Raw genomic sequence first — 26,722 nt, forward strand, 5'->3', positions numbered from 1 at the left:
TTCCCTCCATCCAGACTGAGCTGCAAAAAATCCTAAAAATCCAAGGTCCCTCACAAGGCCTCACAACGGCTTCCATAGACTTACTCATTCCACCTGAGCCACGTACCCCTACCTTCTACCTATTACCCAAAATCCACAAAGAGAACCATCCTGGCCGTCCCATTGTAGCAGGCTTCAAAGCCCCAACCGAACGTATCTCAGCTCTGGTAGACCAGCACCTCCAACCTATCACCCGCAGACTCCCATCCTACATCAAAGACACAAACCACTTCCTAGAACGCCTCAAATCCATTCCCACTCCTCTCCCACCTGAAACCTTTCTTGTCACCATAGATGCTACATCCCTTTACACAAACATCCCACATACCCATGGTCTCTCTGCCCTTGAGCACTACCTCTCCCAACGCCCACCCGAAGATCTTCCAAAAACCTCGTTCCTTATCACACTTACCAACTTCATCCTCACCCATAACTACTTCACTTTTGAAGGCCAGACCTACAAACAAATCAGGGGAACGGCCATGGGAACCAGGATGGCTCCGTCCTATGCCAACCTCTTCATGGGCCGCATGGAGGAGGCTTTCCTGAAGACCCAACAGCTGCTTCCCCTGGCCTGGTATAGGTTTATAGATGACATCTTTGTGGTCTGGACTCATGGTGAAGAAACACTCCTTAATTTCCTCCATAACCTCAACTCCTTTTCGAATCTGAATTTCACCTGGTCCTTCTCCAAAACCCAAGCCACCTTCCTGGATGTTGACCTTTATCTTGTTGAAGCTCACATCCACACTTCTGTCCATATCAAACCCACAAACAAACAACAGTACCTTCACTTCGATAGCTGCCATCCATTCCACATCAAACGCTCCCTTCCCTACAGCCTAGGTATTTGTGGCAAACGCATCTGCTCCAGTGATGAATCCCTCAACAATTACACCAATAACCTGACCAGTGCTTTCCTCTCCCGCAACTATCCTGCAGACCTTGTCCACAAACAGATCTCCCGAGCAATACATTCCTCCCCGTCCAACAACAATGTTCCTACCCCCAGACCACACAGAAGCATCCCCTTTGTCACCCAATATTATCCTGGCCTCGAAAACATCAACAAATTACTCCGCCAGGGATATGACTTTCTCAACTCAACCCCTGAAATGAGATCATCCCTTGACAAAATTCTCCCCACACCACCCAGAGTTGCCTTTCGTCGCCCCCCTAACCTCCGTAACATCCTTGTTAAACCCTACAATATTCCCAGACTACCTTCTCTACCCAGCGGTTCCTACCCCTGTAACCGACCCCACTGCAAAACCTGCCCCATGCATCCCCCCACAACCACCTACTCCAGCCCCGCTACTGGTAAAACATACACAATTCAAGGCAGGGCCACATGTGAAACTACACACGTCATTTATCAACTGACATGCCCGCACTGCACAGCCTTTTACATCGGCATGACAACAACTAAACTGGCTGAGCGCATGAACGCACACAGACGAACTGTCCGCCTAGGAGATGCCCAATACCCAGTAGCGGAGCATGCCCTCCAGCATAATTCTAGGGACCTAGGAACCTGCTACACCGTATGTGCCATTTGGCTTCTCCCACCCAACACCAGTCCCTCTGAACTGCGGAGATGGGAACTTGCACTCCAACACATCCTTTCATCCCGCCATCCCCCTGGACTGAACCTACGTTAAACAACCTCACTCCCATTTACTCTTCAGTCTTCTCCTCTTTCCCTTTCCTCTTTAGCCATTCACGCATCTTTTCATCCTACATAGTTGTGTTTATCTTTATACTATATACCTCTTTACTTCTGTATGCATCCTCTTTGGTTTGAAGCTGGCACAGTACTTACAGTAGAATATCTTTGGCTTCCCTCTGACAACCATGCCTCCATCCTTGCTACCCTCCCTATTTTCACTTCCCTGTTGCTTCATAGCCTGGGTTGTGAGTAACTGAATCTCCTTTCCCTTCTTCTCTTTCTTTCCCCTCTCTCCTCCCGGATGAAGGAACATTTGTTCCGAAAGCTAGGAATGTAAATTTTCGGTTCTGTTTTATGTGTATCTATCGGCTGTACTGAGCTGAGGTAAGTACTGACCAGCCCCTCTATCTCTTTGTTAGTATTTGTTTCACATCTTTATATGAGATTTTCCATTAATCATTTAGATCACCTATATGGTCCACATCCTTCATTGTTTTGTCCCTTTTGTTAGCTATCACTTACGTCTGTCATCTTAACACTTTCTCTTCTTCAGTGTTTTATATATACATAAATACATATTTTCGTCACCAACTGTGCTAGTTTCATCTTCCTCCTATTATCTTGTTCCGTTTATAGTCCTCTTTTTTTTATTTATTGATTTATTTATTCAACATTCCATAGTTTTAACGTTCGTTATGCGCTGTTTCCCAGCCAACAATCACTGCCAACAATCTCTTCCACACCTACCAGTATCATCCATTTCCGTCGATTTCTTGTTGCTGGCGATATTTTTGTGGCATTGGCTATCTTTCTCTGCCACAAGAAAATTTTTTTGGGACATTTCTGCGCCACCCGCGATCTTTTTTGCGGCACTCGCGATCTTTTTTGCATCACGCGCGATCTTTTTTGCGGCACGCGCGATCTTTTTTGCGACACGCGCGATCGCTTTTGCGGCACGCGCGATCGCTTTTGCGGCACGCGCGATCTTTTTTCGCCACTCGCTATCTCTGTTTTTGAGTAACGTGTGTCCTTTTCCCCTGATCTGGACATACTTGCTTATTCTGGTCAACTTTTTCCGTATTTTTCTTATTTAGTGGTCTTCCTTTGGTATTGAACATTACCAACACAATTTCTTTCTTTCTCGTCCTTCCCTCCCCGTTTTATTCCTTCTTATGAATACTATTTCAACTTCAGTTATTTAATTTCCCTACCCACCAGTTACCCACTATGTACCCTAATCCTATACCACATTATTTACAGTCATTCCGGAAACATGCATTCACCATAGCCAAACTGCAATCCCACATACTTTTCCTCCGGTCCTGCTTAACCTTTGGAATTATCCCTAAAGGGCTTACCTTAAAAGTTCCCATCTCCGGGTGCAATTCCTCCTTCCACCAGTCTCTCCTGGACTTCCAGAACCTTCAATCCTTAGCCCTTACCCAACTTGTCCTGAATCTCTACACTACTTCATGTAACCACCACTCCCAACAGCTCCTATCTCTCTTCAAAGTCCTTCACCTCTCAAACCCTTGCTTGGAGAACACACTCAGGAACATCATCCTAGAACCCAGCTGCAAACTTGAGTTCCATGCCACACACCACCTGAAAAAACTGTCCACAACGCCTAAGAAGTGGGATCCCTCTCCCTATCCCTCACAAACACCAACCACAACAGAACCTTCAACAAACCCCTCTCATAGCCAACAAACCTAGCCTAGCCACCCTACTCAATCTCCCCATCCCAGCACATACCCCACACAGACCAAATCTCAACTATAACCACAGCCAAATGCCACATATCACTAGTCCCAATTCAGTCCTAAACCTCAATTCTCCCCACACCACCCAGAGTTGCCTACAATATTCCCAGACTACCTTCTCTACCCAGCGGTTCCTACCCCTGTAACCGACCCCGCTGCAAAACCTGCCCCATGCATCCCCCCACAACCACCTACTCCAGCCCCGCTACTGGTAAAACATACACAATTCAAGGCAGGGCCACATGTGAAACTACACATGTCATTTATCAACTGACATGCCCGCACTGCACAGCCTTTTACATCGGCATGACAACAACTAAACTGGCTGAGCGCATGAACGCACACAGACGAACTGTCCGCCTAGGAGATGCCCAATACCCAGTAGCGGAGCATGCCCTCCAGCATAATTCTAGGGACCTAGGAACCTGCTACACCATATGTGCCATTTGGCTTCTCCCACCAAACACCAGTCCCTCTGAACTGCGGAGATGGGAACTTGCACTCCAACACATCCTTTCATCCCGCCATCCCCCTGGACTGAACCTACGTTAAACAACCTCACTCCCATTTACTCTTCAGTCTTCTCCTCTTTCCCTTTCCTCTTTAGCCATTCACGCATCTTTTCATCCTACATAGTTGTGTTTATCTTTATACTACATACCTCTTCACTTCTGTATGCATCCTCTTTGGTTTGAAGCTGGCACAGTACTTACAGTAGAATATCTTTGGCTTCCCTCTGACAACCATGCCTCCATCCTTGCTACCCTCCCTATTTTCCTTTCCCTGTTGCTTCATAGCCTGGGTTGTGAGTAACTGAATCTCCTTTCCCTTCTTCCCTTTCTTTCCCCTCTCTCCGCCCTGATGAAGGAACATTTGTTCCGAAAGCTAGGAATGTAAATTTTCGGTTCTGTTTTATGTGTATCTATCGGCTGTACTGAGCTGAGGTAAGTACTGGCCAGCCCCTCTATCTCTTTGTTAGCGTTAATACCTTTTCTGTGTTGTACAGAGCTTTGTTCTGTGATACCTTGCTCATGTGGGTCATTTTATTTTCCATTGCATTTTATCTCTTATGAAAGACAAATATATGTTCTCAGAAACATGATAAAAATACTTCTTTTTCTTTTTATACTTCTTTTTGTATCAAAGTCAAAGTGAGTGATAGGAATTGGCAACAGAGATTCATGAATTATGACAACTGTTGGAAGAAGCATGAAACAGTAATTTCTGACAACTCATATCTGTATGATCATGTCTGTGTGTTCACTCATTTCCCACTAGTCTGTTCATCTGAAGCTTAACGTGGATGTCAACATCACGTTATGTGTTCCATTGCATTTCATATTACAGTACTTATTTCTCCTTCTCTTGGAAAGAAGCAGTAGCCTGTAAATTATAGTCACATAGAATTTTTACAGCTGAATAGTAAAGTGTCAAATGGTATTTGTGTATAATTCACGCAAATGATTAATATATGGACAGAGTCATTTACACAACTGTTGTCCACATTCTATTAAATTTTATTTGTAGTTACAGTTTATAGGTATGTGATTACTAGACGTAGGATTTTTTATGCAAAAATGTGATGAAAAAAGTTTAAAAATGGTGTGACTTTAAGGCATTAAACATGCTAAAAAAGGTGCCAATTCCAAATGTGAAAATTTATCATGAATCCATGTTTAAGTCATTAAATCACAAACTTCCCAAATTATTATTATTTATTTATTGTATGGCTTCCTGAGACACTGGAAAAAAAATACATGGGATTTATGTAATTTATTGACATTTGGGACTGCCATCAGGAAATCATCTGGTCTACCATTCTGTGAACTTGTGGGGCATCTTTGTGTGTTGTGTCTGATGGTTTGTGGTTCTCTGCAATCAAAAAGTGGGGATAACTGCTTGCCCCATTTGTGTCAAAAAAAGTTGCACATCTCCCTTGTTGGATTTTAATTCTATTTTGTGTGGTACCTCAAATCTAGGTTTTTGGGTGATACATGGCATTGTTCGATGCATTTGTAAGGCTGAACTCATCTTCCACATGACTCTTTATGGTGTGTGTGTGTGTGTGTGTGTGTGTGTGTGTGTGTGTGTGTGTGTGTGTGTGTGCGCCCACGTGCATTTTAATATATAGTGGCTGTAGAGAGCTGAGTTGGTTGTGGTTTGTATTATCTATATTTTGATAGATCTGTAGATTTTTATTGTCCACAACCTTTTGCACTTCGTGAAAGCATTTATGAATTGTAGGTGAGAGAGTGGAATGTGGCTCAGTACTCTATAGGAGTTGATTTGATGACACCAGCAAACATTCTCATGGAATTATTTACCTGGACATCTACTTTTTGTTCATGTGGGCTGTTTAGTCAGTCTGGGGCACAATATTCAGTGAATGAGAAGACAAGACCCAGAGCAGAAGATTGCAGGTTGGGTGCTGAAGCTCCCCAGGTTCTTTCGCATAGCTTTTAGATGATATTCCTTGTTTTCAATTGTTATTACATACTCTCTGAAAGATAGAGTTCAGCCAAGGGCTACCCCTGGTACTTTGGTGTTTTATTTTCAGTATGAGTAGTGTTTTCAAACTGTATGTCAAGTTTTCTTCTTGCAAGTTTATTATTTAAGCAACTTCTGTTTTGGTGCTTTTTGGTTGAGGTCTGCATTTGCAAAAGTACTTTCTCATTACATCTACATCTAACATTAGGATTTCTTTTAATTGTTTAATTGAGCTATGCCTTGTTGCAAGTACCCAGTCACTGATGTTACAAAATTCCAACACTTCCATTTTTAGAGTGGCATTGTATCAATGACTACTCACTAAATATTTGTAAGTAGGAAGGAAATGTTTATCAAGAAACACAAGAAAGACAATATTCCACCAGCTGTATTTTAAAATTGTATAAATGAGTCATTTGTCTTCTGACACAGAGGTTAGCGAACTGGACTTGCATTCAGGAGGACAAAGGGTGAAACCAGCATCCGGCCATCCTGATTTAGGTTTTCCAAGATTTCCTAAATCAGTTCAGGCAAATGTCGGGATGGTTCCTTTGAATGGGCATATCCCAACTTCCTTCCCCATCCTTCCCTCATCTGATGGGACAAAGTCCTCGCTGTTTGGTCTCCTCCCTCAAATCAACCAACCTACCATTTGTCTTCAAAATTCTGATTTTCCAAAGTGTCCAAACTGTTATTGAGAAATGAAGTATTTATGTAGAAGGGTTAATTGCCAGCATGTGAGAGTATGAAGCACTGAAAATCTTCATGAAATTATGGTACATGAATGAGATTCGCGAAAGGTTAGTGCTTTCTGTGCTGTGTCACAGACAAAGGTGTGTGAGCTGTTTTCCTTCTGTTAAAAGATTGTGATGTGTACCTCTTACCTTGATAAGTTGCAGTTGTGGTTGTTTCCAAAACTGACTGTTGATTTCAAGAATTTTATTTTCCAACAAGACGAGGTACCTCCTCATTGGAGCATTGATGTTCTTCATTACCCAAACAATGAACATCTGCATTGATGGATTGGATCTACTGATGAAGACAATGTGGCTTTGTTCCCTTGCCCCCCCCCCCCCCCTCTTAACCAACACAGCTCACCTGACATAATGGCTTGTTACTTTTCCCTTTGGGGGTACATTGAGGGCCATGTTTATGTACCCCCACTGCCAAGAACACAGCAGCAGCTCAGAGAACACATCAGTGCTGCTGTGATGACCATTGACGTTACTACATAATGTATGGAATGAACTCAGTTGCCTCTTGGACATGTATTGTGTGATTTACCATTTATTCATGCATCAATTATATTTGTATGTGTTATACTGTAGTAAACATGGAGCTTTGAAAGCGAATGAATCGTTTGCTGTAGCTTTGTATTTTATTAATCACTGTTACGTTTGGGCTGGCCTGTTTTCAAGTGCACCTAAATACATAACAGCACACCATAATAAATGTAAAAGCCATACGACATACTGGATGTAGCATTTTCACAAACATAGTAATTACTTATAACAGATGTAGGTACACCACCCTCATCTTGTCATACAAAAATCGCATGCCATGTGCACCTGTGCATAGCATGGTTGTTAAAATATGTGTTGCTTTTAGATGCACTTGAAAATGGCCCATACATGAAAATAGTGCTTAATAATTTAAAAATACAGCCTGCTGGAATAATGCCTTTCTTCAAATTTATCGAGGCTGGGGTGCTCACCCAGAAGAGAACAGACACAAGAGGTGTGTGTTTTATTTTGAAATGGTAACCAATATTCTTGTTTGTTGTTACCTTCACCACTTCAGGTTTTTGGCTAAGCTTTGTTTTTCCAATACATTCAAGTGGATCCTTAATGCCATACTTCTTTATCAAAATGAAGCTTTCCTGTGAAAGTTTGTTTTTGTTTGCCTTTTACAGTCAAAGAATCAGCTGGCAAATCATCTAAAATCTGCATACAGACTGAAAATTATTGCAGATAAAACATTGCAGTTTGCAACCAAGCACCACATTTAGTGATTGTATGGCAGGTGATGATGAAAGTCCTGTAATTTTTATGTACTTTCATATTGTGGCAGGAGCATTTTCCAAGATTTTCTAAATGCAAGAGCCAGATTTGTTACCACATAAGTATTTGTCATTTAATGTTTCACAAATTCCATGAGTGATTTGTGTGATGCAGAGTGTTTTTAAGTTGCACAACATGGACTTGGGGTTAGAAAATGCAAGTAAGACATACGAAGCTTGTTATGTAAGCACTAGATGTACTTGATTATATTATACTTGTGATGTTACACTGGTTCTTTACTGTGATATCAGGTGGAAAGGTGAAGTCTGATTGAGAGCTAAGAGAGCCTGATATTTAAACTTACCTTATTATTTCAGAACACTCGCCAACCTCTTCTGATCGAATTTATTTTCTCGAAGTGCTGCAGTTTCTGCTGCAATTAAGAACACAAATCCAGCATTCATCTCTCAAAATAAATAGGAGGCTTATCATCAACATCTCAAACTCTTGTTTACACTAAATGGATGCTACAAAATTGTTATATTATGTGGAACATTGCAAAAACATTGATAAGGACAAAGTAGAAAAACATTCTGTGTCAATTAAGAGATGTCTATTGAATGTATTTATATAACAAGTTGTCTCTTGTCTTCTTGACTTCATAGGCTTCGTCATGGTTGCGCTTCCTCTGGAACTGACGACACGGAATAAATTGTCCAACCAGCAGATACTGCTAATGCTGTACGATGTTTGTTGTTGTACCAGCTTTCAGATAGGCTGCATCCATCCATCCCATGACACAAGCAAATAAACAAAAATTATGCCCAAACAGTAGATACATGATGAAAATAAACGTTTCATACGTCACTTCATCAGAGTTATATGTTACACTACATACTCTATCAGACTACAACATAGAACATACATTGTTGAAATTTTGCATCAGGATGGAATTACCTGTTTTCTCAAGGAAGAAAGTTAATCAGAAAATTCACACATGCACGAAGTCAATATTCATTAGTTCAGTCACTAAAAATAATGTAGTGAAAGACGTCAGAGGTTTAAAAAATTCTTATGCCCTGGGCATTGATTGTGTTCCACCAACTGCCATCAAGAAATGTATGCACACTATTGCTGAGCACTACCTTGCCTCTGTGACTATTCTTTCCAGGCATGTACTTTTCTAGAGCCACTGAACTCAAAAGTAATTTGTGTTTCCAAAAAGGTGGACAAAAATGAAAAGTTTTTGCAATTTTACAATTTTATCCTGATTCTCTAAAAACTGGAAAATATTATGTACAAACAACTGATGAGTTTCAGTGCCAAAGAGATATACTGAAGATATCTTGAAACAATGAATCTACAGAGATGGCTGTGTATCATCGTATTAATGTGACACGAGCTCTTTTGGATACAAAGCAGTCCACAATGGGCACTGAGTGGGGTGGCGCAGTGGTTAGACACTGGACTCGCATTCGGGAGGACGACGGTTCAAGCCCGCGTCCGGCCATCCTGATTTAGGTTTTCTGTGATTTCCCTAAATCACTCCAGGCAAATGCCTGGATGGTTCCTCTGAAAGGGCACGGCCGACTTCCTTCCCAATCCTTCCCTAATCCGATGAGACCGATGACCACGCTGTCTGGTCTCCTTCCCCAAACCAACCAACCACAACGGGCATATTTCTAGATCTGTCAAAGGCTTTTGATACAGTGGATCATAAAATATTGCTAATAAAAATTGAACAGTATTGTGTCAGAGGTCTGCCAAAAAAATGGATTACACCATTCATGATCAGTTGTCTACAAAAGGTCAGTGTGAGTGTGTCCCTGTTATAACAATGTTTGGTTAAAATCTGGAAATCTATTACCTTCCCAGCATCCACACTGGTCACCATTTGCAGCCACAATGTGGCACGCGGAAGCGATGTGTGGTGGAGAAGTTGGAGTGGTGCACTGCTGTTTTCATTCCTTTGAAGTCATCGGAGGTGCCTTAAAAAAATTGTTTTATGTTGATGAAGCAAAACTACATCCATGTCTGTAGATAGTTATTAGTAAAACTTTTACTTTTTGTGTCAAATATTGAAGACCGTTATATTGGGAGTCTCACATGTTCTGTCTATACATTTGATTTCAAGGAAATTATTTGCTTAAAATACTTTGCAGATATATAAACCACTGGGCGTATTTTGAAAAGTTTTCAGTGAAGAACGTTCTTATTGGCCGATTTATGTTTGGTGGGTTTAAACTCATAGCTTACTGAATACGAGAACCTCTTTACAGTACTGAATAAATAAGTGATATATTTTGAGATTTGGCCATGACAAGCTACAATACCCCAAGCTCAAAGCTCTTGTTACTCTTTCACATGTGGCTTACGAAGTCAGTTACAATCACATTTTAAGTTAACATTGCATTAAAAGCTATTTTCATTTTAAAACTAAAGATAGACATTTGCAAATCCAGTGGCAGAGGTAGCTATATACTGTATGCGTCAGTTTTTCATGTTTGTACTAACAGTTCCATCTATGAAACATTTAGTAACTGTTTTTGTTTACATATAGTCGAACAAATGGTGTGGATTCCAGTGAGCAATGATTAAGGAATGGGATTTTGCTACTGATATAACTAAAGCATGCTATTGTAAGTTAGGTTCCAGTATCATTGCTAAAATCATTTATTGATTATTACAGCTGTTTCAGAAGATTTCCATTTTCAAGTACTCCTGCATTGTCCTGATGTATATATAACATTTGGTGTGACTGTATCTATTGACTCTTCTTATTTATTTTAAGCAAATTGTAAAATACCGATTTCATGAATTTTTGCTGCTTTATACAGCGTGTTGTAATATTTTGATACAGTGTTGTAAATGCAATGTGAACTGCCAAAAAATGACAGGCAGTATTATAAATATGTTGTGAACTGTCAAAAAATTATGGAAATATTTATGATATCATATCAAAACATTATATGACACTGTATAAAACAACACAAAATTGACATGAAATCAATATTTTAGAATTTCATGTGAAGTATAATGAGAACAGTCACTAGGTACAGTCACGCCAGATGTTATATGTATGTTAGGACAAAGCAGACATGCTTAAAAATTGTAATGTTCCAGAACAGTTTTTGTAATAATTGATAAAGGTTTTAAGCAGTGGTACTGGAACCTTACTTATTATGTCCTTCCAAGACACATATATTTTACTGCAGGCCCAATCATCCAGAAAATGTCCTATGCTCTGGGTGTTCTATGCTTACCTATTTGCTTGCATCTTTTAATCTAATTAACTTGGATTTTTTTGATGAGGGCACTGCATATGATGTAAAATGTAACTGTATTATAAATTTTTGACATGTTTCCTGTAGGCAAACCAAATGGATTGCAAATGTATGTCATGAGATGAATAAAACATAGTTCATCCTGATCAGATCCTATGCTCCTTTTGCACCCATTTCTGTATCCCAAGGCTCCTACCACTGTGAACGTCAACTCTGTAAGACTTGCCCTACGCACCCTCATACCACCACCTATACCAGCCCTGTAACTGGTACACTACATACCATCAAAGGAAGAGCCACCTATGAAACAACATGTGGTGTACCAGCTATTATGTAAACTCTGGTTGGCTTTCTACATTGGTATGACTACCACTAAGTTATCAGTTAGGATGAAGAGTCATAGACAAAGGGTGTATACTAGCGGCATACAATATCCTGTAACGTGACAGTCATGACCTCGGCACCTGTTTCACTACATGTGCTCTCTGGATTCTTCCCCCTCACTCCAGTTTCTCATGACTGCATGCTTGGGCACTGGCGTTACATGCTCTTAATACTTGGCACCCATCTAACTATAATTTACATTAATCCTCTGTCTCAGCATTTCTTTTCAGTAACTATTTCTTTCTTTCCCCTGTATAGTTTTTTGTATCCCCCCCCCACACACACACCACATATGTCTATCACTTACAATGCACTTAGATTTCCCCTCTTACTAACTCTTGCATGATTATTTGTCAGTAATCTCTGATTTGCTTATTACTCTTATCTTCCACATTTAAGCTCTCAGTTTTCAAATCTCATGTGGTGCAGTTCCCAACAATCATTCTTTCCTTTTCTGGGCAACTTTTTCATAACTCTCCTCTTTTCCTAAACCTCACTGGTCCTTTTCCTTTGTTCTTCTTCTTTCCCCTTGAACCCTTCTGCCAGAAGACGGAGCCACTGGCTCTGAAAGGTTGCACATTTCCTTAACTTCCACTTGATGAGTAGATTTTTTTATCTTTCCAGATAGATTATATTTTCCAAAATCGTTTTCATTGATATATTCCTCCAAAAGAAGATTCATAAAGGTTCTTGGAAATCACTAGTTGGGAAAACTACAAACCAAACTGACCACCTGTTATTAGACATTAAGCATAAAAAGAGCATAGAAGATGTAAGGTCATACAGAGGAGCAGATGGAAACACAGATTACTTTTTACTTGTTGGGATGTGTAATACTGGATGAAACAAATGAGCATCAGCAACACATCTGCTGTAGATAAACTATATCAGACTGAAATGACTTGAAGATAGCATGTGGCTGTGAAGAATAAGTTTGCCAAAGGAGCTGAATGGTGAAGAGGTGACTGTTGATATAAGGGGCTACATATGCAACAAAGGAGGTGATAGGTGAAAAGAAAAAAATAAAAGAAATTGATTTCATCAAACAAGTGAGAAAGCAGTAAGAGCAAGAAGAAAAGCAAGAGAAAGATGGATAAACAACATAAACTATGAAAACAATCATGAAGAATACATTAAAGTGAAACAGTGACCAAATAGAATATTGAGGAGGGCAGAAAATGGAAAAGTGTCAAACTAACACATGGATAGAAATTGAGGAGGCAGGTCAAAGAAACAGCAGTAGACATATATTCCAAAATATCAAGCAAGTGAGAAGTGGAGAAAGTGATTAGTCTTTCAGATGATAGTTGACAAAGAAATGATTCTAGAAAGATTGGAGGAACATATTGATAGTCTGTTTGGAAGATCCAGAAGAGTTGTTTCAGCAAGCAGAACAGGAAAAGAACTGTGGAGTAGCTGATTTTATTGAAGAGGATGTGAGAAAGGCAATAAATAGTCTGAAGAAGAGAAGGGCACCAGGAGAAGATCAAACTACATCAGAGGCGATAAAAGAGGGAGATGGAGATCTCGTTAAAGAGTTGATCAGGTTAATCAGAATCATATGGAAAAGAGATGATCAACAGAGTGGGAGCTATCTATCATTGTAAGAGTTCATAGAAAGAAAATTGGAGTGGCTGTAATAACTATAGAAGCATCTCATTGCTGAATATGAGCTACAAGGCCTTGTCTTGATAATACTGGAAAAACTTAAGGCATATGTGAAGGACATAGTTATCAGGTATTAAGCAAGTCACGAAAATATACAATTGACCATATACTTACTATGAGAAAGGTATAGGAAAAGTTTTGGGAATTTAACAAACCAAAATTTTCCACTTTCATAGAGTTTTCAAAGGCATAGATTGAGCCTTTACAGTACCCTTATGGAGTTTGAAGCATCTGAGAAATTATTCAATCTGGTAAAATCATCTGCAACAGAGACGAAAGTTAAAGTAAGTTATCAGGGAGGAAGTAGAGGTATGGACATGGTGAAGTATTGTCAGCTGTGTTATTTAACCATGTCTCTGGAAAAGTTGTACGTGACATGAAAAGAGTAGAAAATCTATAGACACTAGCATATGTGGATGATATGACAGCTATATCAAAGTCAAAAGAAGAAATGATAAAAATAGTGCATGTCCTGAGCTGTAGTGCAGGGAAAGTGGGCTTGAGAATGACCCAGAAAAGACAGAAGTGAAGGAACTAAGTAGAACCACAATGTGCCCGGGAGTTGCGGGAGATTAAGTTGAAGGTAACTGAAAACTTTAAATGCTTGAGATCTACTTCAGTTGGAGGACTAACATCCAACTAGAAGTAAACCAATGAATTGTTAATGCTTACAGATCATATAACAGCCTAAAACCAAACAAAAGAAAGGTAATATCAACAAAAATTAAAAATGAAGGCATATAATACAGTAATTGCTCCAGTGCTGTGATATGGTGGAGAGTTGCTGAGTAGAGTACTACCGAGAGTGATAGAGGAAAACCGATGGTGCTCGAGAGAAAGATTTTTGGGTCGGAAGGAAGAAACGGGGTGGAGGAGTCTGAAAAATGAAGAAATATGCTGTAGTGCTTCAGATTTTGATTAAAAGGACTGCCTTATTTTCCTGCTCGAGTATAATCAGGTAAGCCAGAAGTATTAACTGTTACGTAGCATGTTGTGTCCTGAATATGTATGAAAAAGTCCACACTTCTCTTGAGGAGTGCAATACCTTACGAGTGTAGTCCAGTATTAAGGAAAATATTGTTCAGTCTTTGTAAATTTCTTTAAAAGTGAACAAGCTTGCAAGCAGTTTATTTAAAATATACTAACTACAGGAAAGGTGCTTGTTTTGTATCACAATATGAGTTTTAAAGCTGTATTAAGAATAGGGGTGAAGAGTAGCCTCTCTGGAGTGTGGATCATAACTTATTCAGTGTTAGAACTCTCTCTGAAGGTGGTTAGAAAAAGGAAAATCAGGAAGACTGATTGGACTTACTTTATACAGGGTAATCTTAATAAATTTATCAAATCATAACTTCAAGAAATGTTTATATGGAAGTAAGTCAGAGACTTACAGTCAAACATCATCTGTGAATTGTCGATCTGAGCAATGACGCGTTATCATTTTTCTCAAATGAGCATTTTTAAACTTAAACTTTAATAGGAAGTTATTTGAAAGATTTATGATCTTTTGTCTTTCGGTTAAAGGATCTGCAACAAATTTACACTCTGTGGGGGCAATATACTTAACTAAAAGAAGATTAATATGCAGTGAGATGACAGCATTATGTATGGTCAACCAATAACTTCGCGAAAATATTTTGTTGCTATTGGAAAACAATCTAAAATCTCAAGATAATAAGAATTCATACACCATCTATATAAAGCTGCGGTACTTTTCAGCTGTTGAAGTGTTATTGTACAGTGGAATGTGGTATTGAAAATTTTCAAATGCTATTTTTTCGGCTTAATTGAAGCAAAGCAGTTTGGTTATTGCAGTACACCATGATAAACTTTCGTAATATTGTACAAAAAGCAAAGGTTAAGTGACGACAAAGGGGCTGGCCATGTGGGTGGATGACAGATAATGCTATTCCAAAAATCGTGTTGGTAGGAAGAGCACAAAGTAATTGTCCCTAGGGAAGACATGAACAAGATAGGAGAATGGACTGAGGGGAGATCTGCAACAGGTATGGTTTACAAGAAAATGAATTGATACTGCACAGTACAGGATGTGCTGGAGGCAGATTGTAAGGTCAGTGCGTGGTCTACAGATCCCTGATCGTTGGTAAAGCAATTAAGTAATTACATTGTTGCTCTATACTGAATAATTGTTTCTCTCTACTAAACAATGAAGTTGAGGAAAATACAGCTGGAAGAATAATTTGGATAGTTCATATTTGCACAGTATACAGTACTTATGTGACAGAGAGTAGAAAAAATCAAATGCCGGTCTTAGGAAAGGAGTGGTATTATAGTAAGTGGAGATGTTCCACCTTGCTTTAACCACATATTTCATATTCAAATATGTAATGTGGTGACGAACATACCTATGATTTACAGATCATTTATGGTGGATATTGCTGTCACTCAAAAGAAGAACTTATACTAATTACAAAACTGATTGAATAAAATAATCTCTGTATACAAATAAATATATTGGCCACTTCATTAGATATGAATATAATGCATTAACGTACACTGGCATTGTAATTGATGAGCCCTCTTTTTCTTGCTTCTTGAATCTCCATTTCTTCTTCTCTAAGTCCTGTAATTATGTCATCACATGTGGTGTTGCCACTGGGTTCTGAATATTATTGCTTGTTAGTTTGACTGTTCTCAGAATGATATTTTCCATCTGAGTCTAGACACATTAACCCAAGCTTTGGAATGTAAAATAATTATTTTCTCTTAGTTGCACATTTGTTTTGCCAAAGTTGAATCAAGGCAAATTCCTCTAAATTTGTTGTGTGTAATACAGAGAGGGATATGTTTATTCTTGAAGAATACGTTACATTCCGTGTCCAAAGGTACTCATTATGCTTCTTTGAAAGTGCCTCATAAAAAAATTTCCTTTTATCTCTCTTCTTTTCATTTGTCGTCCACATTAGCCATAAATACGTCAGCTTAATTTTCATATTATGCCAAAATAGTTTTATTCCTTGTCAAAAATAGCAGCATTGGGTAGAAAAAACTTTTTCAAGACAATGTATTTTATTTTCATCAGTGGTACAGACACAAGTGTACTGCAGCATGTAAGAACAGTGCATATGAACGCTACTAAACCTCAGGTAGAAGCGAGCAGTAACAGCAGAACATATTACACTACAGATAGATAATCTTTTTTCCTTTTTGGGTTGTTACAATAAATTATTCACAAGAAATTTACAACAGTTAGCATTGGGACCTTGTTACAATTGCTGGCTGCTGTGTAAGCAGTGGCAATAGTTGGCTCAACATCTGTAGCTCCAGCAGCAAAGATTTAACTGTTAGCACATCACATTGCTTGCCCTCTCAGTATGAAAAAAAAAAAAAAAGAAAATGACATTTATGAAATATATTTTCATATAACATTGTATCACACAAATAAAATCATTTAAATTCACATAAACTATTTAAATTACTAGTACGTCATTTGGATTCAAGTACAACTGTGTTCACAGCTCCAATACCTTGTCACACTACTTGAACCTGCATCAAACCAGTCCTTAAGGTAAATAATGAGGAGCATCTATAGAGTATAAATAAAGCTGATGTCAGAGACCCAAAGTATTTGAATAAGTATCTATAAATTAATGAATCTTCAGCAGCAAGCCTTCTGAATACTCTTCTTTGGCCCTCTGTGGAATGATAAACTTTCTGTTTAAAGGATGACCTACTCTAGAATATAATGCCACAATCTTTACACAAAGTTAATGTAATAAAATCTAAATACAACAGTGAAGACAAACTTAAAACATTGTGCTAAACAAGAGGTGTTTCCTTTCTGCTCATATATTGTTGAAGTTAATTTTCTATACCATTCATCTCCAAACCTGCTAGAGATTTAACTATCTCCAAACCTGCTAGAGATTTAACTTTTGATTGTTTCAGGATGACAAAAAAGGCCAAGGAAGAGACCTTAATCCTGGCGATGACATCCTGTTAATCATTAGAGTGTATGAACCTTTCTCATCCATTTCTGGCTCTCGAAAAATCAGACCAATCACTTGCAGCCATGAGATAGCTGTTCTGGGCAACCAAACTCTTGATAAACTTAGAGATAAAATCATGTGTCCATCTGGGTTGGCAGTCGATGGTGACCTGAGTGAAAATCCTGAGAAGAGCTCGGATAAGGTTGCAGAGGTAAAACATATTGATAAATGAAGTATTTTTTATCTAAATTGAAACACTTCAATTTGATAGATCATCTTATGCATCCAATCCTGTTCTTAATATATAATCCTTGAACAAATTATTTATATACTTACTAAAGATTTTGCATTATAGTTTTAAAATATACTAACTGTTAAATCTTCTCATATGTACATTTTCAGTAACTTTTCAATTCAGGACTGACATTTCAAAGCTGTAATTGTATATATTTTTTAAAAGTGCAAAATAATTTATGAGCGTGGGAAATAACATTTTGTGCTTAAGGCATAGTTTAGTTTCTCTTGTCCTGCACTGAATAAAAAAAACAATGACAGTGATTAGTACCAAAATTAACAGTCTTGTTCATGGTGTCTTATTATCTTCTAATCCCAATATTCCAATGTTGATTGCTTTGTTTCCATGGTTTGTAATAACTTGTTCATTAAGCAATGGTATTGTGTGACTTTTACAATGGGAATGAAAAGTTCTTGATCTGACATGAAAGACTTGTTAGATGAATGTGCACTTATTTTTAAACATAGTTCTCTTTTTGGACACTGCACTTTATCCACAGTTTTTCCAGTGAATGGATTTCATCCTCTGGGTGTAATAATGAAGGGTTTGTAAAATGTTCATGTTCAAAGAAATTTTGGCTGCTTGCCTGAAATGTATTTGCTTGAACATTCAGTTTGCTGGAAAAAATTTAAAATTGCAAATATTTATGTGTTAATGGATAACATCTTCAGTTGCTTCAAAACATTTTTCAGCTAGAAAATGAGGGAATCCTTCTAAGTGAAAGGGAGTCAAATTTCTCATTACTAAAGCATATCAACTGGAATGTACGGTACTGGACTACAGTTTTTGACTGATGACATAACAATGTTAAGTTATGTGGTATCACCGGTCTGTGGGTTATTTGAAGAGGGTGTTTGATTGTACATGATGCGGCTTTCTAGTGTGGAATTTCCAATTTTTGAAACTTGTTTGTTGTGTTGTTATTAGCGAGTAGTTGCAATTATAGGTAGATAGTGGTGATTGCTTTGTTTTGTGGTTTGGAATTATTAGTAGCTGTCATGGATGTGACAAAGAAATTCAACAGTCATTTTTTGAATGCCATTATGGAAAATAATGTATTTGGTGTTAGGGATGGTCGTTAGTAGACGAATTGTTTTTGATGGGTGGGCTGTGGTTTAAGGAGACTGAGTTTTGCAAGTAATGGTTGGAATGGATTTTCTTTTTTAGTTTCTATTGTTTTGTTTGTTAATTAATGGCGGCTTCTTTGGCTGAAGTGCAGACTGAAGGAAAGTTGACATTATTAACTAGAGACTGAAGTAGCGCCTCTTTCAGTTAACATGCAAACTAGCATGGAGGATAAATGGATTTGGTGAAGGTCCAATATTTATTGTAACCCATGGTGTATGTTAGGTTGGAATGTTACTGTTTGGTTGTGAGTTAGTGAAGCCAATGAAAATGAATTGAAGAGGACAAGCTATGGTGATGGACTGATCCATAACACAGCCTGAGTTCTAGGTTAGTTTGGTAGTTAACTCGCAGCAATCACTTTTAAACTGATTGTTTCAGTATAAGATGCACATGGTATGGAGCCAGCGTGTGTCAAGGATGGGAGAGGGGGGGCACTTGAAGGGCGGTGGTTTTTTAAATGAAAGAGAGGAATAAAATAAACTTTTGACTGTGTTCCGGCAGTGTGGTGTACCTGAGGGTTCATCCAGGTTTGACTGGAGGAGTGCTCACCAATCTCAGTGTTAGTGAAATGCGAGAATAGGAAGGGGAGAGAAATGTGATTACTGTTTGAACTAGGCAGTGGCCAGTCAGCGAGTGCAGAGATATAGGGAGGACGGCTTGAGGCCATCTGTTCTGTTTGAAAGCTATAAACTGAGATAGCAATTCCACCGAGTCTCCTCCCCAGGACATGCCCAGCAGGAACCATGTGACTCCTTTCTCACATGGCCCTATTGGCTAGCCACTGGTGATGAGTACTTTAGTGGATCCAGCAGAGGGCTGAAAGTGTACCCTGTTATCAAGTTTTCTGGAATTAGCTGCTTCTGTCTTGATGGACAGGCTGGTTTGTCATGTAGGTACATTAAGAACTCATGCTGGAAACCTATGCTTGTAACTTGGTTGCAGCTACATGCATGAAAAAAAAATTATCAGTGAAGTGTCAATGAGTTACTCGTAATACCCAAAACTGGCTAGGAGACTTGTACAATCCTTTTAGCTTCTGTAAGGCTCACATTAGTGGGGGATCAAACTTAGTTGGGGTGTAACTCTATGGGAGGAATTTGTTACACTTGTTTGTTTTTATTGTTGTAAAGAAGGGCTTGTTCTACATCTGCATTTACATCTATACTCTGCAAATCACTGAGAAGCGCATGGTAGAGGGTATGTCCCATTGTACCAGTTATTTGGCTTTCTTCCCAGGATTAATACATCTGGGGTTGTAGCATATTCCTAGTCATCATATAAATCCAGTTTTTGAAACTTTGTTTACAGATTTTCTCAGGATAGTTTAATTTTATCTTCAAGAGTCTTTCAGTACAGTTCCTTCAGTATCTCTGTGACACCCTCCCATAGATCGAACAAAGCTGTGACCATTTATGCTGCCCTTCTCTGTATATATTCAATAACCCCTGTTAGTCCTGTTTGGTACGGGTCCCACACACTTGAGCAGTATTCTAGAACCAGTCTCATGAGTGATTTCTAAGCAATCTGCTTTGTAGACTGCTGGCACTTGCCCCATATTCTACTATATTCTACTAATAAACCAAAGTCTACTACCTGTTTTACCCATGACTGAGCCTGTGTGATCATTCTATTTCACATCCCTACAAAGTGTTACACAAAGGTATTTCTGAGATGGCTGATTCCAAAAGTGACTCATTGATATTATAGTTATATGGTACTACATTTTTTTTTTCAATTTGTGAAGAGCACAATTTTACATTTCTGAACACAGGGGGGTAGGACTTCAAATGGGCCGACTTGGAGCAGGAGAGGCATCACAGGACATTTTAATAACCAGTGTCTATACTTTTACAAATAAATTCATAAAACTTTGTCAGCATCTTCAGGAAGGATTCAGGATTCACACTCATTGCAGTGGAAGTTCAAAAACATAACGAAATAAATTTTTTTACGTGTCAAATTTCATCATCTTTTTCACTTGCTAATGGCAGCATTTGTTGCTATAGCTACACTTTTCTTCATAAGTTAGAGAGATTCTTCGATGAATTTTGCACAGCACAAATACATACCATACTTACAGGTGTATGAAACTCTAGAATTTATTTAATTTATCAAAAACGAATGAGCTGTTATATTTTAAACTTCATGTTTAGAAAAAACACAAGTTTTATAGTTAATTACCTCAATTTCTACCACAGTTTTTAATAGATTTTGAAAATCCTCGAGTTTCATACACCTTTAAGTATGGTTTGTATGCTGTGCAAAATTCATCGAAGAATCTCTCTTACTTAATGAAGAAAAGTGTACCTATAGCAACAAATGCAGCCATTAGTAAGTGAAAAAAATGATGAAATTTCACATGTAAAATAAATAAATAAATAAATAAATAAATAAATAAATAAATAAAATAAAATAAATAAAAAAAAAAAAGAAAAAGAAAATTCGTTATGTTTTCGAACTTCCACTGCTATGAGTGTGAATTCTGAATCCTTCCTGGTCATGCTGACAAAGTTTTATGAATTTATTTGCAAAAGTATAGACAGTGGAAATTAAAACGTCCTGTGGTGCCTCTCCTGCTCCAAGTCAGCCCGTGTGACGTTCTACCCCCCTTAAAGCAAGTTGCTAGCCTGTGAACCCTTATCAAGATCTAACTGCATATTTATGCAGCTTCTTTCAGACAGTACTTCATTATAGATAACTGCATCATCTGCAAAAAGTCTTAAAATACAAATTACTGCTCAGAATCACAAAAATTTAGTAAATCCCAGTTGTCAGAATATAGACCTAACATGGTACAATCCAAAAATCTCTATTCACAATGGGATTTAACTAATGTCTCAGAAGTTTGTTCAATATACATAACTCTTGCTTGATTCAGTCACGCCAAAATACAAAAGTATAAAAGCTTTTACTTAGTGCAGAAACATTAAGGATAATATTCCTATTTAAAATGACAGAAACACTCCATGTAAGATGAAGTTTGTGATTCTAGATGTAACCCCCGTAAAATGTTTATTTAACTAGTACATCTAGCTTAAAAGCAAAATGTAGCTATAACTACAACTTTTGGGTACACATGTGTGATTAACGTTAGGAGTGGTACCTTCCGATAGTTTTAAGATGTTATTGAGAATGATGTATGACTCAGATACAATTAATGTTAATGAGACTTCCAAAGTTAAGAGCAGGACTGGTACTGAACAAGAACTAAACATAAAGTCATTGGTAGGTCAATCAGCAGTTTACTAATTATGCTCAAGAAAAATAAATGGACGTTCACTACCAATGGTAGAACCACAAGAGGGGACTACTAGAGGGATGCTGCAACAAGGGAGGCTCGTTGCCTCAAAATTATGGATGTAAAGGTGAGAGAGCAAAACTGATATTGCCAGAAGAGTTCAGTCTGCACTATCCTTTTTCAGCAAAAATAGAAATAAACAATAGCATCAGTGACATAGAAGGTGGATAAGAATTAGACACGGGAGGGTGAAAATAAGCTGGCAATGACACATCAAGTTCGGCAGAGCAGTCTGTTGTGGTCTTGTCCTCTCAGCAGCAGGAAAAAAATCGTGCCACAGAAAATGTGCCCAAACTAGTTCTGTCCTATCTTGGGTTAAGTCCCTCATAACTAATGAGGAAGGGAACAACTCTGAAAATGAGTTTGAATGAATCCTGAAGAAAATACACAATTAAATCCTACATATGGATCTAGATTAACTAACATTGTAACCTCAGTTGGAAAAACAGCATTATACATGAGCCAGATCATCTTATAAAATGCCACTCTTGCAACTTGAGTACAATCACATGGGAAGACTAAAACCATGGTGTCTTTATACGGTCTTAAAACCAAAACCCACTTTACCATTGCTGTGTTGTTTGCTGGTCAAGACTGGATAGACTGCATCAGTGTTTCAAGATATAATAAATTAGCATAAGTATTCATAATTGTACAGAACAAATTTGCATAAAGGTTTTAAACTTTCAGTGTGCTGATGGTTTTGGAGGCTGCAGACACGTGTTTTGCCACAGGGGGCTGCAAAGCCCTTGAGGCTCTCACGTCTGTGGAGCAAGGTGTCGAAGGGGCAGACACTACACACAGTGGTTGCAAATGATACTAATAGGAAAGATGAAAGAAGACAGATGGGATAGCGACACAAAATCAGTGGGGAAGCAAATGTCACAAACAGCTGAAATACGCTGTGTTAGCCAACCATGTCTTGCTAGTCACAAGTCGCTGGACATTAATTGAAAGCCCTACCCAAGAATCATAAAAATGTAATTTCATAAAATATAAATGTATTCAGATATTTCCATAAATCATCCTCCATATTTCCTTTGTAATCACAGAACCTGCAAACATATAGTTAAAGTTGAGCCATTGTAGGAAGAAGAATCTTATCTAGCCACATAGTAAAAGTGCTAATTGTTCTTTTGAGAAACAATATTTCTTTCTATTTTGGCTTATCAGAATATAACTTAAAATAGTAAGATTAATAAACAAATATTTCCTAGCAAATCATTTAGCACCCTCAAAACTAGAGCTTCTGTATACCAATAAATTTAGCTTCAAATTTCCACTCCAACAAAGTCACTTAAAAAGTAACACATAGAAAACTTGCATCTATAACTAAAGCCATTCACAGGAAGTGTCTTTTCCTCTGTACCTTATCCAATAGTAGATCGACATAGAACATTGTGGTGTGACACTATGTCTGTTGGGTGGCGAGTGATGGTAGTATGGTGTATGTGGATGGCACGAGCCAGGTGGCAGCTGCTGCCACAGTGATGAGGTGCAGTATGTCCCCAGCATTGAGGGTCAACACCATGATACTCATGTAGTAGAGTAGGTGGGGTATACCAATGAATAGGAGGCAAATGGCTGTGCAGCCATAAGTAACAGTGATATGGTGCTGCCCAGCTGAAGGTGGTACAACTCTGGTCATTATGGACTGCACAACTAGGAATGAAACGACTTGGTCAGTAGGCAGGCAGCATGGTGGATGGCAGCAGGGCAGCAAGACCAGCCACATGGTAATCGACTAGCGAGTGGTATTGCTGGGCCCAACTACAAGCTCAATGGGAAAGGCTGGCAGGCAGAATGTGGGCTCAGCAGGTGGATGACATGCAGCTAGTGGGTGATACTTTTGAGATACAGAGCAGAGGTATATGAGCCACACTGACCATAAACAGTGCTCATGTGCTTCGAAAGGCTGTGGAAGTGGCATAAACTCAGCGCATGATTTGCATTCTGCAAACATGCAGCCAGCTCAGCGACGTGTTGTGCTTGGCAACAGGGGAGCTCTGGCCAGCTAAAGCAGTCATAGAGTACCTGTGAGCCCCAGGCTGATATGCAGCCCAGGTGCAAGATGTGGCTCAGTGCACTTGTCAAGACTCTGATTGCGCTGGTGGGCAGGCAAACTGGACTTTGCTCATGGCACATTCGAATACATTGATGGGGCGTGCTCCGGACAGTGCGGCAATGCACAGCCACGCCTCTGGCCTTTGTGATCTAACTGTGGAAACTCTTTGTAACTGGCCACATAGTGATGAAAATAAACTAAAATCCAGTTTAAATGTTAGCAAAATACGGGAATAGGAAGGTTCATGTTCAGACTAGCCAGTGGCCAGTAGGAGAGAGCAGAGACAGAGGCAGACAGCATGAGGCCATCTTCTCCATTGTGAAACTAGGAACCAAGGGAGCGACTTCACTTTCCTCTGCTCCCCAGCCCAGGCCACGGCCAGCAGCAGTCAAGTGACTCCTTTCTCACACCTCCCTATTTGCTTGCAAGTGGTGTCTGTATGTTAGTGCATTCAACAACGGGCAGAATGTGTACCTTGTCAGCGGCTTTTACTGAAGGATAGGATGGTTTGTCATGTAGACATTGCAAGAACTAATGCTGGAATGTACATCTATAGCTAGGTTGCAGCTGCGTACATGAAAGGGAATTTTAAATTATCAATAAAGTATTTGTGAATTACTCCCAATTACCCAAACTGGCGAAATGCCATGTACGTTTCGAAAAAATTATGGGTGTTTTCAGAATGTTCTGGTTTCAGAGGTGGTAGTTCGATAGGAGCCTGAGAGTACAGCTTATTTTGTGGAACACTCTGTTTTATATGACAGCATTCTGCACAATTATATTTAACTAGCTTAGTACACGGATTTGCCTGGGTATATTTGTATTTCAGTGTTTTATTGGTCCAGATCCTCCTTGCCCCACTTCCCTCCCTTTCTCTCTCCCGCTTCTCTTCTTCCCTCTCACTGTCCATCTGCTCCTTCCCCCCCTGTTTATTTGCTTCTTCCCCCTCTGTCCATATGCTCCTTTTCCCTTTGTCCATTTCCTCCCATCTCCAAGCCCATCTCCTCCTCCCCTCTCTTTGCCTCTCTCCCCCTCTCCAAGTCCATCTTCTCCTTCCCCCTCTCTGAACATTTTCTCATCCCACTATTTCTGTCAGTCTTCTCCCCTCCCCCACTCTGTCCATCTCCTCCAACTCTTCTTCCCCCTCCCTGTCCATCTCCTCTTCCACCTCCCCCTCCCCCGTCCTCTGTCCATCTCTTGTTCTTTCCTTACTCTGTCCATCTCCTCTTCCATCTCCTTCTCTTTCTGTACTCATGTCTTTCTGCTCCTCCCCCCTCTGCCTTCTTGCCCCTTTCTCTTCTGTCCATCATCTCCTCACTCCCTGTCTGTCCTCCTTTCCCCTCTCTCTGTCCATCTCCTCCTTCCCCCTCTTTCTGCCCATCTCTTCCTCTTTCCTCTCTCTCTCTTCAACTCCTTCTTCTCCCCTCTCTCCATCTCCCCCTCTTCCCTTTCTCTGTTTCCTCTTCCCCCTCTGTCCATCTCTTCCTCCTCCCTCTCTTTGTCCATCTCCTCCTCTCCCTTCTCTCTGTCCATCTCCTTCTCTTTCCTTTCTGTCCATTTCCCCCTCCTCTCTCTCTCTCTCTCTCTCTCTCTCTCTCTCTCTCTCTCTCTCTCTCTCTGTCCATCTCCTGCTGTCCCCTATCTCTCTCTTTCTTACCCCTCTCTGTCTGTCCATCTCATCCTACCCGCTTCTCTCTCTCTCCCCCTCCCCCCTCCATCCCCCTCCACCCCTCTCTCCATGTTATCACCCCTACCCCAATAGGAGGTTCTTGGTCCATACTCTCCAGTATTTCTTTCCAGATAGAAATGTGTTCCAAGTTCAGTTGCAATTGATCCAGAGGTCTAGGAGGAGCTTTTTACAAGTGATGTTGCCTGCATATGTATATGTCACTTACATTTAACATATTTCACAGATATTTGTAGATGTAGTGCACCTGAATTTCTGGCAGATTTCATTAAGGACATTAATTTTCAAGCATCTCAATGCCTATCATGTCATATCTTCTGCACTACGTGTTGATTATAATAGAAGGAAACATTCCACGTAGGAAAAATATACCTAAAAACAAAGATGATGTGACTTACCAAATGAAAGTGCTGGCAGGTCGACAGACACACAAACGATCACAAACATACACACAAAATTCAAGCTTTCGCAACAAACTGAAATATGTCTGCTTGTGTCTGTATATGTGTGGATGGATATGTGTGTGTGTGCGAGTGTATACCCGTCCTTTTTTCCCCCTAAGGTAAGTCTTTCCACTCCCGGGACTGGAATGACTCCTTACCCTCTTCCTTAAAACCCACATCCTTTCGTCTTTCCCTCTCCTTCCCTCTTTCCTGATGAGGCACTACGTGTTGACAGTGATACAATTCCCTAGGTACATTCAGTGGCATTTGTGGATACTGCCTGTGAAACATGTTGAAAATTGAGTTAGAAGCAAAGAAATAATAATTTCAAACAACATGCATGATGTTTTAATGCATTTAAGTGATTTTGACATCATATCTCCAGAACTGTTTGTTGTACAGTGATATATATTTGCAGATACATTTCATTGATATATGTGAATACTGTCTGCAAAATGTGTCATGGATAAAGTTGTTAGTAAAGAACTAATAAATTAAACTGTCATGCCTGATGTAGCAGTTTCACTGCATGAACAGCAAAAACGTGGTAAGTGATATTATT

General features: G+C 39.3%; 1 protein-coding gene across 1 annotated transcript in view; it reads left to right on the top strand.

Moving 5' to 3' along the window:
* The window catches only part of LOC126088102 (snRNA-activating protein complex subunit 3-like), a 156,556-nt gene that overhangs the window by 61,645 nt on the left and 68,189 nt on the right, over positions 1 to 26,722 (top strand). Inside the window, exon 3 of the mRNA XM_049906198.1 lies at positions 17,204 to 17,455. Coding sequence (XP_049762155.1) covers positions 17,204 to 17,455 — 252 coding nt within the window. The remainder of the gene's footprint in view (positions 1 to 17,203; positions 17,456 to 26,722) is intronic.

The sequence above is a fragment of the Schistocerca cancellata genome, chromosome 6 (genome assembly GCF_023864275.1).
Source record: "Schistocerca cancellata isolate TAMUIC-IGC-003103 chromosome 6, iqSchCanc2.1, whole genome shotgun sequence".
Classification (NCBI taxonomy): Eukaryota; Metazoa; Arthropoda; class Insecta; order Orthoptera; family Acrididae; genus Schistocerca; species Schistocerca cancellata.